Genomic DNA, 14,620 nt, shown 5'->3' with positions numbered 1-14,620 from the left:
GGAGCTGCTGTCCACTGTAGTTTAGGATCTGCTCTGACCTCTCACTGCAGATTGTGGGGACGTCTGTGTCCCAGCCGGACCCTTCACCTCTCCACTTCCCTTTCTCTTCTAGTATGATTACCTGGGAGACAGGCGGCCAGTCCCTGCAGGACTGTTCCCCTACAACTACCCACCATCCCCCACGATCCACGATAAGATGGTACGTCCTCTCCTCCCTCTCTGCCCCTCTATGCTCCCACCCAGAACTGGGCAGGCGCAGCCCTGCTGGTTCTCTGCAGGGTCTGGAGACCTCCTCCCTCCTGGGGGGGCCACACCCCACTACCCATTCTCCCCTGTGCCAGGGCAGGGGTAAAGTCAAGGTCAAGATCAAGGGTCACACACTACCCTGGTCCTCTGCACCTCAGCACAGCTGCCGCTCACCCACCCCCAGCCCCCTCCAGGGGGCTGGCGAAGGAACCTGGACTTGGGGGGAGCAGGGGGTGGAGAGTGCTTAGATGATGGCTGGGAAGAAAAATCTCCTAGCAACTGGCCAGATCCTGTAGACTACTCTACTCCCACCCCATCCCCTTGATGTGTCCCTTTCATAGGGGTCCACTGTGGGTGAAGGACACTGGGGTGAAGGACGAAGATGCTCCTTCTTGAACCGACCCTTCCTCTCCCCGTTCCACCCATGTCTCTGCTTGGAATTCTTTGGCCCCCCTTTGAATTGTGGCCTCTCTGGACCTGGAGAACTGACACAGCTGGCTCCACCTGGGCGGGCTGGGGAGAGAAACACTGGTGACAAGAATCCCTGTCCCCAAGGGCCTGCAGCTCACCCTCTCCCTGCACATGGTGCGCAAGGCCGGCAGGTGGAGGGAGCCTCGACAGGCAGTGTAGGCTGCAGCCCCTCTCGCACAGATCACTCTCTTTCTCTGGATTCTGCCAGCAGCCCAGCCCTGGAGCCTTAGCCTACAGTAAATGGCAGTGAATTTTTTCCAGAAAATGCAGACACCCCTCCCCACCCTGTAAGAGGCACTACCATGAGCATTTCAGCCGGTGCCTACATGCGCCCTCCCCTAGCTGGGAGCGTCCAGGAGAACCGGGACGCCCGTTTCCCTGCCCAGAATCCTCAGGGGCAAAGAGAGACCTTCCTGTCCTCACCGAGCTAACTCCTAACGCCTGTGCTTCTTCCTTTCCCCCCGTTGTTGTTTTCTTTTGTTGTGTTCCTGTTTGTTTGTGTTGCTGTTTGGCCTATTGGCCTCGGGCTCCGGGTAGGATGAACTTTTAGACCTTCAGTTGCAAAGAAACCTAGAGTATTTGGATCAGCAGGTAGGCAGAGCTGGTGCCCCATGCCATCCCACTGCCTCCCCCGCACCGCCCCCATGCCTCCTTTCCCCTTCCCAGCCCTCCTCTCCATCCATTCCACAGCCTGGGCTGGCACAACGCAGTGGCTTGTATTTTGGCTTGCTCCTTCTCGCCCCTTCTCTTCAAAGCCCTTTCGGGCAGCTGGGAGTTTCCTGGGGAAAGGAGAATAAGAAATGACCACATGAATAATGAATGCCACCTCATATCTCGCCAGCTTTCAGCCCAGATGGAACTACCCCCGGGAGGCAGGTGGGAATTTGCATTTTTGCTGGAGAGGAAGGGATGTGTGTGGGAGGGGTGGGGAGCAGAGGTGGAGGGGGGTGGGGAGCTCTGTGTTCAGGTCTAAAATGCTAGGGCTTTCGCTCAGCCTCCGTCCAAGAGATTATTCTAGCATTTTCCAGAGATCGCTGAAGGCCATGCTTCACAAACGGAGGTCTATAGGCCTGCCCGTGGATGATTTTAAAGCAGTTTGAACCCCATGTGTCTGTCAGCTCCTCTGCATACACAGCTCATGTGCTCTGAGAACCCAGCACGGTCGACCCAGGGGGCGTGACCGGCCCAGTTTGACAAATGAGGGACAGGAAGAGGCAGTGGCTGCTCCCAAGTCATATTGCTAATGTGCCACGCAGGGGATGGCTGCTGAGCTCTGAGCCCCAGGGCTTGGACCCTTGGCACTCTGCCTTTCCAAGCCGACAGGCGGCGCTGCCCACAGTATTCATGGGGGTAAGACAGGCTGAAGCGCAGAATCTAGACCCTCCTACGGGAGCACGCTTCCGTTCCGCCCTGTGCTACAAGCCATTGGGGATGCAGAAGGGTGTGTCTTTGTCCTGGGAGGCAGCGGGGTGGTGGAGATAACAATAACAGCAGCAACCAGCCCCACTCCCCCCTCCCCAAAGATGGGGCGGGCAGGCATCTCAGAGAGCTCCAGTCAGCTGCTTAGCTTCTTCTCTGCCTTAGGCGATTTTAAGCAGTTTACAGATTCTGACCAGGTGTAGGTCTCTAGTTACCCTCCAGTTCACAGCTGAGGAAGCTAAGGCAGAAACCAAAGAGACACTGCCCTCAAGGCCACGCTGCTCCTTGGCGACTCCATGTCACGTGTTGGGGATCGACCTTTTTTTGGCAAGGTAGTTTGAGCAGTCGTCGTCGTGGCATACGCGCACTCCCGAATCAGCCAGTCATCCAAAGGAGAGTTGCACCGTCACCACCACAGTCGACTTCTGAACATGTTCTTCCCTTGAACTTGTCGTTAGCTTCCCATTTCCCCCAACCTCTCCTGCCGTGCCCCTAGGGGATTGTCAATCCAGTTACTCTCTCTGTAGATTTACCAGTCCTGGTTTCATCCACACTAAATCCCCCCAAACAAAAATGAGAAGCCAACCAACAGCAGCAATGACCATCAATCCGGACACAAGTAGAAAATGTGAAAAACGGAAACAACTAAAAAATGGGTTATGAGGGAGATCAAATGCTAAAGCATCGACCTGACTCCACCTGCCACGATGGCCTTTACAGAGCTCCCTGTCTGTGAGCAAGGCCGTTCACCTCCCTGGACAATGGCCAGCGGGGACTCACGGGAGGCTTAATCTATGTGTGGACCCCACAAATGAATTTGGGGCTTCCACTGCCATCCATAGCCTTTTGCTAAGTGAGTGTTCAGAATTTAAACTTTGATATTGAGACTAATCTTAACCAGAGCAGACAGCCTCATCATTCTCACAAGGTTCAGCTAGTGAGTTTGAACTGTTGACCTTGCAGTTAGCAGTCCAAATGCCTACCCACAGTACTACCAGGGCATCTCACTGCCAGCGAGTCGATCACAACTGATTATGACCCTTTCGGACAGAGTAGAACTACCCCATCGTGTTTTCAAGCCTGGAGTCTGGAATCACACTGCCGCATTTTTCTCCGGCAGAGCAGCTGGTGGGTTTGAACTGCTGACTTTTGGGTTAGCAGCCGCACACTTAATCACTGTGCCCCTAGGTTTCAGGGAGGCATTACTACATAGCAGGAAGCAAGGTCTACTGTGCCGGGAAGTGACAGGGTCAGGACTCAGACATTCTGCTTCCAGTTCCTGGTCAGGTTCTGCCTATGGCCTATGTGGGTGGTGAGAGAGAGAGAGAGAGAGAAATTACTATGGAGCTGATACTGCCTAATGATGACCCTGTGGGTGTCAGAGTAGAATTGTGCTTTTTTTGTTAATAGCTGTTTTTTCTAGAAGTAGATCACCAGTCCTTTATTCCAAGGCACCTCAGAGTGACTTGAACTTGTAACCTTTCAGTTAGTAGTCAAGTACTTTAATTGTTTGCACCACCCCAGGGGGACACCGACTGACCGCCAACTCCATCCACAATGCCTGGCTAGTCAAGCATTCAGTTAAGATAGATGGGGGAGGGGGGGTCCCTTCCTGGGGGCTTCACACCTCAAAGAGGAGCTAGGCCATTGATCTCGGGGCTTCCGAAATAACCTTTCAAAAGCCGCCCCTCCTAGATAAGGGGTCATATTCTTACAAAGTTAGTGGGCATGATGAGAAGCATCTAGAAGCCATTGGTACATGGCGGCACTCCAGTTCCAGCTCTGTCACTTACAAGGACTGGAAGTGTCATTTCATCTCTCTGGGTCTTTGTGTTCTGTCTCCTGAAGCAAACCATGTAGAACCTGCCCTTTCTCCCCGTAGGCCTCTTGGGAGACTCCGTGAGACTGTGCAGGAGGACACTCGGCAGGCCTGGTGGAAGGGATGGCGATAGCAGCCAGAAGTTTCCTCCTTCCCAAACTCACAGTCTTTCACGGAGCATCGCTCCCAGTGCAGAGCTTTCTCACACACCTTCTCCTCCACTTTGGAGAAGCAGCAGGTGGCACAGGGAAACTCCTTAGGGGCAGCACTGAGAGTCCCCGCAGCCACAGCAAGGGCGGGAGCAGAGCAGAGGTGCACACACTGCGGATCCTTGGTCGCTTTGGACCAGCTTGTTTGCAAGAGGGAGCGAGATCAGTGGGCGCCCAGAAAGGGCTCATGTCTCCCTTGCCCTCTCAAAGCTTGGTGTGTTGGTCAAGCTGCCTGGTTCCTGCCTCTCTGTGGACACATGTACCTTTCTACATACTGTACACACATCACACGCACACACATGCACCATAGCCACAAGCACAGACAGCAGACGTAAATATAGACACACATGTATACCACACACTACGCCATCTACATGTGTATCACATATGCAAACTGCCCCCCCTTACAATAAACATGCACATGCACACACAGAACCCAAGAAGGTAGAAATAGACTTGAGCTTGGGTCCTTATGGACAATGTGGTTGGTGTCTTTTAACTCCTTTACAAAGAGTGTGTCAACCTCATGGAGCAAGGGCTCTTTGAAAAGCTGGCTCAATCGCCATAGTTCAAAAAAAAAATAGTAAAAAACCGGGATAAAGACCTTACGAAAGCGTTTAAAAATGCTACCGCACTTCACATGGGACCTAACTGTTGATGTTCTGTAGAGCCCCGGCTGAGTGGGGGCTCCTGCTTAAAAGGGGTCAGAGGAAGGAAGGGCAGTGTGGGTCCAACCAGGATTGGTTCAAGAGGGGCAGCAAACATAGGGAGCTCCTCCCTGGGACCCCTATAAGGTCTTCCCCAAGACGCCTCCATCTTCCCTTCCCTCCCCTCGCTCACTTCCCCTCCCAAAAGACCTGCTCACCGCATGCACACCCCACTGCCTTCTGCTGCCCTCTCCCTTGGGACAGTCAAGTTAAAGGGACACAGCCAAGGCACCCCCATCGAATTTGCTTTGGGATGCCCTGGCCCTGGAGCCAGCGGGGAAATGACGGCATTTCTGGATGGTTGGTTGGCCTGCCTTCTCCCTGCCTCACCCCTCTCTCCCTCCCCAACCCCCCTCCCTCTTCACCCCACTCCCCGGCCTCTCTCTTCCTTTGTTTTGTAGTCTGACAAATAGCCTTTCCCCCTCGTGGTCCTATTGACCCTTGAGATAGCACACTAACACATGGAAAGCAGTGTTCTGACAGCTGACGTCCCTTTAACATGACTTGCTTGGTCTGGCCCCTTTGTTCGCTCGCTAGCATCACCCAAGATCGTCATGGATGCTTCCAGCCCAGCTCTGGAAACCCTGCCTCGCCATCCTTCCTACTCTAGCACCAAGGGCTTGGGCAGGGCCCAGGGAGAGGGGCCTGCCCCCATTTGTTGGTGATGATCTGGCCAGAGCGGGCGTTGGGGTTTTCTTGTCAAATGATTTCACTGAATTCAAATTCGGGAAGCTCCGCCTTTTCTGACTGCCCCTACGACTTGGGAGCAGCGCAGTGTGAGAAAGGCAGCAATCATCCTGGCCTAAGAGCGCGAGCCCCCTAACTGCCAAGCACCCAGGGGACGTGTCAGTGGTCAGGGGCCTCTTGACTGCACGGTGGCCTCGCAGCTTCATTCTGGGGCTCTCCTCGTGGGCAGCTTCAGTGCTGGCCCTGAGCTAAGTTGCCAGGGGGCCCAGCTGGGCGAGGCCGTACAGAGGGCACCGGAGGCTCCAGAAAGGAGCTACCCTTCGTGTTTCCTGGAGACCAGCACAGGCGGGTTTGTGCAGGAGGGCGGTGTGCGTGCGTCTGAGTTTGAATCGTGCGTTCCTCCCTCTGCTGCAGATGAGTGAGAGCGAGACTCTCATCAGCATGGTGAACCGCATGGTGGAAAACTCTTCCCCCAGGGCCCAACTCTTCATGCAAGTAAGACCTCTGCCTGGCAGCCAGCATGGTCACTGTGGATGCCATCTCAGCTGCTTGTGCATGGCCACTCAACCCATCCCGAGTGGGCTTGCTCCGCCTAGCCAACTCACCTGCCAGGCCTCGCCTCCCAGAGGCTGCCTCGGCCTTGTCTCTCTCCTTCACCCCACTGTGCCTCCTCATTCTTCATGTTCACGGATAAACCCAAGGCCCATTTTCCAGGCGTCCGTCCACCCCCCACCGCCACCCACCCGCCAAAAAAAAAAAAAAAAAAAAGCCGGCACCAACATCTCATGTCATTCTGGGGACCACAGATTGGCTTATTCACGTCCAGGCCTCTGACTGTCTGTCTGCTGTCTTCTTGACCATCAGTGTCAGGGCTGAGGGGGTCAGGGGTGGGAGGTGGGGCCCACAGGTGGATAGAAGGTGTTGCTGGTACTGGCTGGGCCTTCCAAGTTAGACTGCCTTTGCCAGATCCGGACATGCTTCGAGATTGGGGCCCATCCTGGTTAAGGTGCGAGCTGCTTCTCATGCTCTGTCCCCAGAGCAGGCTTCTCCAGGGTGTCTGACAGCCACTGCTCTCAGACTCTCACATCCGGGCCCAAATGACCAGGAGGCTGGCCGCTGTCCTTATGGCTATTTCCAGCATGCCATCTGCAAGTGCCACGGCTGGGATGTCCCTCTCAGATCCCAGGGTTCGGGGGAGAGGAGACACGGGTCCTGCACAGAGCAGGTCTCTCCAGAACCAGCCGAGGACAAGAGGACAAGTGGGACGGCATCTTGGCTGAAAAGACACCCCCCACTCCCACCCCCAAGCTTCCCAGCCAGGGAAGAATGACTTCCGCTCAGGTCCCTAGAATGGAAGCCACCAGGGATGGCAGCCCATGGTCTCTGGAAGCCGGGGAGCAAGAGTGCAGTCTGGGTTCGCCAGCCTCCATGCCCTCCTCCGGCCCCCCTGAGGTAACCACCCTTGTGTTCCTTCAGGTTCCTTCGTACCCAGAAGTCTTTCGGGACAGCGTCCACACCTACAAGCTAAATGAGCAAGATACAGATGTAAGAGCCACTCTCCATGCCCCTCTGTCCATCCATCTTCCTGCTGTCTCACTCCTCCACGCTCTCCCTCCTCCATCCACCTGTCTCCTCTTGAGGGGGGGGGTTCCTGTCCTCCCTCACCTGCAGACAACCTTCTGATTCCTCCCTCCTCCTCCTCCTCCCCCGCTTCCCACACTGGCTGTCTGTGGTTATCCACTTATCTCCCGGGTCCCAGGGTCCCAGACTCGGTGGGGAGATAACTCACACAGGCTACCCTGTGCCCAGCGGTGGCATTAGGCCTTTCAGGTCCCTAAGGAGAAGAGACTGGTCCCACCCCTGCCCTCAGGGAGCAGCAAGGTGGGGGGTGGGGGACGCCACCTGGCAGCAGGTGGCAGCATACTTTCATACATAATAAATGGGACTGACAATGGGGTGTTCGGAAGCTCTGGGCGTGAGAGCCCGTGGGCTGATGAGTCAGGGACAACCAGGTCGTGGGGCGGAAGTTAAAAGGCCTCAGGTGAGCTGTGGCTGAGAAATGAAGGACAAAGGGAAATATGTGAGGGAGGCCGACTGAATGGAAGTGCGGGTACAGAGAAGCACACGTCTGCCCCCAAGAGAAGGCATGGCTTTCCCCGAGTCCCAGTGCCCGGCCCTGGGTGGCAGTCTGCTCTGAAGGTCTGGGAAAGGTTTCACCCTGAGGAGACCGGACCCTGGAGGGACCTGAGGGCCAGAGGGAGCATAGGAGAGCAAGCACCCATTGCCAGAAGGGACCAGCTCACACTGTCCACTGCCCTAAGACTTCATGTCCTCTGACCCTCACCAACCCAGCAGGCATGCCTCCCTCACTCTCCCCAACCCTCTGTGAGTGGAACCCCCAGGAGGATTAAGGCTGCCAGAGCCTAATGATGCATTTGCTGCCCTCTCCCCTGATCCCCCCTACTCACGTCCTCAGAGAGGAAGCCCCTCTCCCCTCCTAATGGGAGCTGGCTGGGTCTCCCCTCCCCCAATGGAGACCCACTCACCTGCTCCCAGGAGCCCACACGAGTAGGTTCCTCCCACGATCAAGGGTAAGGCCCAGGGCCCTCAGCAGGGAGAAGTGGGAGCATCCAGAGGCCAGGCCCTGCCAAGCCAAGTCCCAGCCCTTCACCCCTTCTCTCCCCTCTCCTCTCTCGGGACCCCAGAAGCTGCTGGGAAAACTCTGTGAGCAGAACAAGGTGGTGAGGGAGCAGGACCGGCTGGTGCAGCAGCTCCGGGCAGAGAAGGTGAGAGCCAGGGCGGCCTCCGTCAACCAGTGGGCCATTGGGTTGTGGCTTGAAGTGGGTCCTCAGCTGCTCTCTCAGTCCCCCCTTCCATTCCCACCCCGCCTCTGTCAACACAGCTGGAGCTCCCGTAGCTGGCGTAGCCAGCCAGCGTGAGGTCCATCTCCGCCACACTGCCTGCCACACTGCCCGGTGGCCCCTCAGGCTTCTTGAGTGGGGTTATGGGGGTGGGGGCTGATGACTTGCTCACGGCTGGCTCCTCCCGCTCTTCCCAGGAGAGCCTGGAAAGTGCCTTGATGGGAACCCACCAAGAGCTGGAGATGTTTGGGAGCCAGCCCGCGTACCCGGAGAAGCTACTGCACAAGAAGGAATCGCTGCAGAACCAGCTCATCAACATCCGGGTGGAGCTGTCTCAGGCCACCACGGTAACCGGCCCTGCCCCTCCCTCCCAGACCCTTCCGCCTGGTGGTGGGGGCGGGGGTGCACAGCAGAGCCCATCATGCAGCCTGCAGAGGGAGAAGCATAGCCTCCTGCTCCCCTCCCACATATACCCGAGTCCTCCAGGGCGGCCTCAAGACAAGGCCGCTTATGGCCATGGCTGCTCAGACACCTTGCAGCCCACTCTGTCCTCTCGGGTCCCACAGGGAAGGCTGCCAGCTTGGCCATTTCCTGGCAGGGACAGGCAGCTTCACCAGCCCATGCTGCATGGGTAATAGCGCTGAGAGTCAGCCGCACAGGCCCAGGGAAAGGTGGCCCAGAAAGGGGATGGTCTCCAGTTTCAGAGAGCAGGCATCCCCTTCAGGCCGCGTGCTTTGTCTGCCGCCCCCCCCCCCTTTTCCTCCAGCATGGGAAGAATAAAGGGAGAGTGGGCATTCCTGGGCAGGGCCGGCGGGGGGGGGTGTGTGTGTGTGCCCATGACTAAAGCACAGTAGATGCTACACAGAAAGGTCAGAGTGCCATGCCCACCTAGTTGCACCTTAGAAGAAAGCGCTAGCAGTCAACTTGCAGAAAATGGGCCTCTAGAGACCCTGTGGGGTGAAGTTCTGCCCTGACACGCAGTAGGGTATCACTATCGACGCCATGCAGCTAGCTGGGTTCTATGGGGCCTGTCCACAGACCCAGAGAGGGTCCTTATTTGGGTTTGTGATCACCCACTAAAGGAGATGGGGGCGTGGGGGCACAGGCCGTTGCTGTTGCCCTTGTATAAGGCCAGTTTTTGATGCTGTATCCGAGTGTCTCAGCCCTGAGCCCCAATCCCCTGGCCCCCCACTGTCCCCACCTCTCTCTGGGCCCCTTCCTAGGGCGAGGGTGCTGCTTTAATGCAGGCTGCCTCCTCAGCCCTCCCCTTCCCTCCCTCTCCCCTCCCCTCCGCAGGCCCTGACTAACAGCACCATGGAGTATGAGAGCCTGGAGTCAGAAGTCTCCACCCTGCACGATGACCTCTGGGAGCAGCTCAATTTGGACATCCAGGTGAAGGGGCGCCAGGACCCTAGAGGGTTGGTCAGTGTGTGGTCCGGGCCCTGCTCCCCTCCAGCCTGGCTTCCTTCCTCAGCACGGAAGGGCTGCCCCGCTGGAACTAGGAGTTGGTCATGAGACTGGAGAAAAGGCTGAGGATCACTGAGAACAGACAGTCTGTTTCGGGGTGAGGGGGATGTGTGGTTCTTGAGTTCTGTGAGTTCCCCGGGGAAGGAGCTCAGGGGAAGGCTGAGGTTAGCCGTGTGGGTGTATCCGGGGCCCTGGGTGTGCAAACCATGAGTGTGCTTGGCTGCGGCGGTTCAAGTCCACCCACTAGTGCCATGGAAGAAAGGTCTGGTGATCTCCTGCCGAGAAAGCAGCCGCTGGGCCCCAGTTCTGCCCCCACAAGCGTGCGTTGGCGCTACGTCACGGAGCAAGTGTCTGTTCTCTTCAAACGGAGGCACAGATAGTAGAGGCGGCCATGGGAGAGCTGAGAGCTGAGGATGTCAAGCCAGGAAAGAGACTTTCCTCTCAGGGCGAGGATGGCACGGGGCCGAGTGGAGGTCTGAGTTGGAGGCTGGGCACGTTGACCCCTGGGGCATTCGCTGTCTTCGCTCCTGCCCCTTCTGGACCCAGGCCCCGCTGCTTCTCTAACTTGGTTCACCAGCCCCATCTCTGAGACGCAGTCAGTGCCCTGGCTTCCCCTCTCTTCTTCCCATTGCCCTCCCATGTACTAAACTCCCCACCCTAGCTCTGCAGTGGGTGCGTGAAACAAAGGCCTGGTGCCCCTGTGGCCCGTGGCCAAGCCTCACCTTACACCCAGGTGCTTCAGGAGGTGGGAGAGCACTGCCAGGAAGAGCACAGGTGGTCCCACTGCTCCTTCAGAGCAGGTGGTCTGGGGCAGTGTCGCCGCTTGGTCTCTGAAGTGGCCTGGCCGCTGCTACTCTGGACTCCAGGGGTGGCCCTGCAGCCGCAGGGAGTTCCTGTGGGTGAGGCCGTCAGCCCAGCTAAAGGACCGTCCTTGTGCAGAGAGTGGAACTCAGGAGTCCCTGAGCAGGGCTCGGGTCTGGGTGCAAGGTACACAAGGGCCTTTGGGGTGTGAAGAAGCTCAGGGACCAGAAGCTCTTGCTCCTCCCCAGGACCGAGGCTGCCATAAAGCATCCACTTAGAGGAGCCCCCAGGCTCAGAGCAGCCTGTGCCCTTGTGAGATGCAGAGGGCCGTCCACTCTCTCCTGGTTCTGAGGGCACGGTATTCATCGCAAGGGGCGCTTGGCTGTGACAGCAGAGTCCCCTCCTCGGGCAGTTCCAGAACTCTGTTCACTAGACATCGGGAATGCAGGGGATGAATGGAGGGCTGTTCTGCAAAAAGTGTGTGCATGGGTGATGGTGAGAGAGTGTGCAAATGCGTGTGTATATGTGAGTGTAAGTGAGGAGTGAGTATGCGTGTATGTGTGAGTTTGTGTGTGTGTGTGTCTGCCTCCTGCTGGTCCCGGGGGCTATGGTGCAGAGCTGGGTGCTGGGGCTGAGGGAGCAGGCCCGGGGTGCAGTGGGCTGTGTTCCTGACGGGCTCTGTGCTACTGCTGCTACAGAATGAGGCGCTCAGCCGGCAGATTCAGAAGGAGATCTGGCGGATCCAGGATGTGATGGAGGGGCTGAGGAAGAACAACCCATCTCGGGGCACCGACACGGCCAAGCACAGAGGTGGGCGCCTCCTTGCCAGCCTCTAGGCCCTCCACCCCTGACTCACCCACCGGCCCCTCCCCAGGCCCCAGGTTCCTAGGTGGTGGGTGGGACTCCCCATCCCACACCCGGACCAGACCAGCTGGACCAGCTCCATCCTCTAGCTGGGCCTCCAGGCCCAGGTGCTCCGTGGTCTTGGGCTCTTGGGCTCGGCATCCCGCTGCAGCCCGGGAATCTCAGGCTGGCTTTCCTTCCAGCTTAGAGTAGCGGTTCTCCACCTTCCTGCCGAGACCCTTTCAGACAGCTCTTCATAAAAGTACTTTCGTTGCTACTTCATCACTGTCATTTTGCTACTGTTATAAATCAGACGACCCCTGCGAAAGGGTTTTCAACCCCCACAGGGGTCGTGACCCACAGGTTGGGAACCACTGGCTTAGAGCAACACTGTCATGTCCATCAGCCACCCTGCCCTGCCCGGCATACCACACAACAGTCAGCTTGTGACCTCTGCACCGGCCCCCAAACCCTCAGCCCTGGAACTGGCTTGTCCCTCCCCATGGCGCCCACTCTTACAGCAGCCTGGCCCCCACTCCTGCCCTCATCTCTCCCTGCTTCTCTGTCTTCCAAGGAGGACTGGGGACCTCTGCGACCTACAGTTCCAACAGCCCCGCCAGCCCGCTCAGCTCCGCCAGCCTCACCAGCCCCCTGAGCCCCTTTTCACTGGTCTCTGGCTCTCAGGGGTCCCCCACCAAGCCCGGGTCCAATGAGGTAAGCAGAGAAGCTGGAGTAGAAGGTAGGTGGGGGAGGGGAGGGCAGGATACTCCTTTGCCGAAAACCACTTGTAGTCTGAGGCCCTGGGGTCTCTTGTCTCCAGCGGTGCCACAGTGCCACGTTGGCTTTCTGTTGTGAGTCGTTCTCACCCCCAAGCCTCCCCCCAGTTCTGTGACCCTGCCTCCAGCTGTCCCCTCTGCTCCTTCGCATCTCCACCTCTCTTCTCCAGCGTCTCTCCCGGGGGGCGGGGTGGGGACGAGGCCCCAGCTTCTCCCTCAAGCAGCCCAGAAGCTCAGCTATGTGGCCTGGCACTGCATGTCTCAGTATGGTGCCAGAGGGCCCTGGTGGTCCAAAGAGCGAGGTCGGGGGGAAGTCAGTGACAGGAGACAGAGCTAGGACTGAACCTGGGCGGGGAATGCAGCACTGGTCACAGTGGCCCAAAGGTAGAAGGTCCCTAATTGTCCATCGGTGGATGGATGTGTAAAAGGTAGTCGGTACACCCGCTGGGCACTACTGCTCGGCCATCACGAGAAACACAGGCCTGAGAGGTGAGGCCGTGGGTGCGGACCTTGAAGACCGGAGCACATGAGTAGGACCCCGCAGGACAGACCCTGGGCGGTCTCGCGCACATGAAAAGAACAAGGTTAGATGAATGTGCGGAGACCAGAGCGTATGGGGGTCACCAGAAGAGGCAGCGTTGACGAGAAGAGGGGTCCTTGCTTGGGATGCCATGTGCTTCTGTTTGGGGATGTGGAAGGCGCAGCCAGGACGAGCCGGTGATGGCCACGCAACCTGAGGAACCGGTCATTGCGTGGAAACGCCTGAACAATGCTGACTCAGTGGAGGTTGTGCCGTGTCTCTTTGTGCCCCAACCGCGCAGGCGGCCTGGGTCTCAGAGGAGCAAGAGAAGAGAGCTATCGACAGGAGGAACTGTGGGGGCCCAGAGAGGGGGTGGGGATGCGGGCCAGGACCACGATGAGAAAACGAGGGAAAGCTCTGGAGGAATGGGTTCAGGGGAGTGGAGGAGGGCCCTGAAGGCCAGGTGAAGGGTTAGGTGTGGGGCTGTTGGTCCATCCAGCCCAGGGTGGGAGTCCAGTGGCCCCGAGCCCCACCCTGGCCCAGCCGTGTTGTCGTCTGTCTCCTGCTAACCTTGATCTCTCCTGTTCTCACAGCGGCTGCTCTCTTCCTCCTAACGCTCTGGCTTCTCTCTGCCTCAGGAACCTGGCCCGCCTCGGCCTCCCCTCCCCAAAGCCTACGTCCCCCTGGAGTCTCCTCCCACCGTCCCTCCACTCCCTAGTGAAAGCCGCTTCTGGCCGTACCCCAACTCCCCTTCCTGGCACCGCAGTGGCGAGCCAGCCAGGGGTCAGGTACCCAGCACCCTTGGTTCCTGGAGGGTGGGGCAGGGATGCAGGCAAAGGGTACTAAGGAGCCATTGCCACCACCACCACCCCACCCCCAGCTGACCCCTGGGCTACGGAGCGGGATGGTGGAGACAAGTCACGCCGGTTCTCCTTCCCCTTTCTTGCTTTCTGTGGGCAATGGGCACATGAGTTGTTGCCCTGCTCGCAGGCAGCCGATGGTTGGGGGTGGGGGTGGCGGCATGCCGCACCTCTGCCCTCTGTCAGCCTGACCAGCCAGCTGAGATGGAATGACCCCACCAGGGCCATCCCAGTCCCTTCCTGTCTTACCCACCTCCGACCCCAACCTTCCTGTGCTCAGCCTTGTCTGCGGCCCCCTCCAGGCCACAGGAACCCCTGGCGTGCAAGGGCGGGGGCTCATCTCTCCCCTCTCCTGGTTCTGTCTCTCGCCTGGATCCCTCGCCAAGATTCCAGAGAGATGTGCAAAATTAGACTCAGAAGAGGTTATGCAATGAGTAGCAAGAGCCCTGTGCCTGCAATTAGGGAGAGCCAGATTTCCACCTGTCCTCAGCGCCTGATGAATATGTACAGTCCTTGAGAGTCGACCAGGTGAGGTGGGCGGAGCAGCTGGGCTTACCTTAGTTTTGCAGACTTACCTGTCCTCTCTGTGCCCAACTGCCACGGAGGCGACTGGGACTCAGAGTGACCCCTGGACGGTGGCTGAGGCTGTCGATCTTTCCTGGGAGCAGACAGCCTTCATCTTTCTCCTGAGGAGCGGTTGGCGAGTTTGAACCTCTGACCTCGTGGTTAGCAGTTCACCGCGGACCTGGCCATACCCCCAGGGCTCCTGTGTAGCTGGGCTGTAAACCGAAGTCTCTGACTTCTGGTCCAGTCTCTTGAATGAGACTTAAATTCCCCGGCTGTACGATGAGGAAGCACTGCTTGGCGGATGCCTGAGGCCCTTTCTGGGCTCATGAATCAAACTGCCCTTTTCCTTCCCCCCAAATTCTGGTTC

The 14,620-nt window shown here is 58.0% G+C and overlaps 1 protein-coding gene across 2 annotated transcripts in view; it reads left to right on the top strand.

Moving 5' to 3' along the window:
* Positions 1-14,620, top strand: part of PLEKHA6 (pleckstrin homology domain containing A6) — an 86,930-nt gene that overhangs the window by 57,556 nt on the left and 14,754 nt on the right. Inside the window, exons 10-18 of one of the 2 annotated variants that reach the window (XM_075529245.1) lie at positions 113-199; positions 1,255-1,308; positions 5,973-6,053; positions 7,035-7,103; positions 8,264-8,344; positions 8,617-8,766; positions 9,716-9,811; positions 11,386-11,497; positions 12,105-12,244. In XM_075529245.1, the coding sequence (XP_075385360.1) occupies positions 113-199; positions 1,255-1,308; positions 5,973-6,053; positions 7,035-7,103; positions 8,264-8,344; positions 8,617-8,766; positions 9,716-9,811; positions 11,386-11,497; positions 12,105-12,244 (870 nt within the window). The remainder of the gene's footprint in view (positions 1-112; positions 200-1,254; positions 1,309-5,972; positions 6,054-7,034; positions 7,104-8,263; positions 8,345-8,616; positions 8,767-9,715; positions 9,812-11,385; positions 11,498-12,104; positions 12,245-14,620) is intronic. The other variant, XM_075529234.1, reaches the window with a different exon arrangement.

This window comes from Tenrec ecaudatus, chromosome 1 (genome assembly GCF_050624435.1).
Source record: "Tenrec ecaudatus isolate mTenEca1 chromosome 1, mTenEca1.hap1, whole genome shotgun sequence".
Classification (NCBI taxonomy): domain Eukaryota; kingdom Metazoa; phylum Chordata; class Mammalia; order Afrosoricida; family Tenrecidae; genus Tenrec; species Tenrec ecaudatus.
Note: the sequence above shows the minus strand (reverse complement) of the source record. Positions and strands in the feature narration are given on the sequence as shown.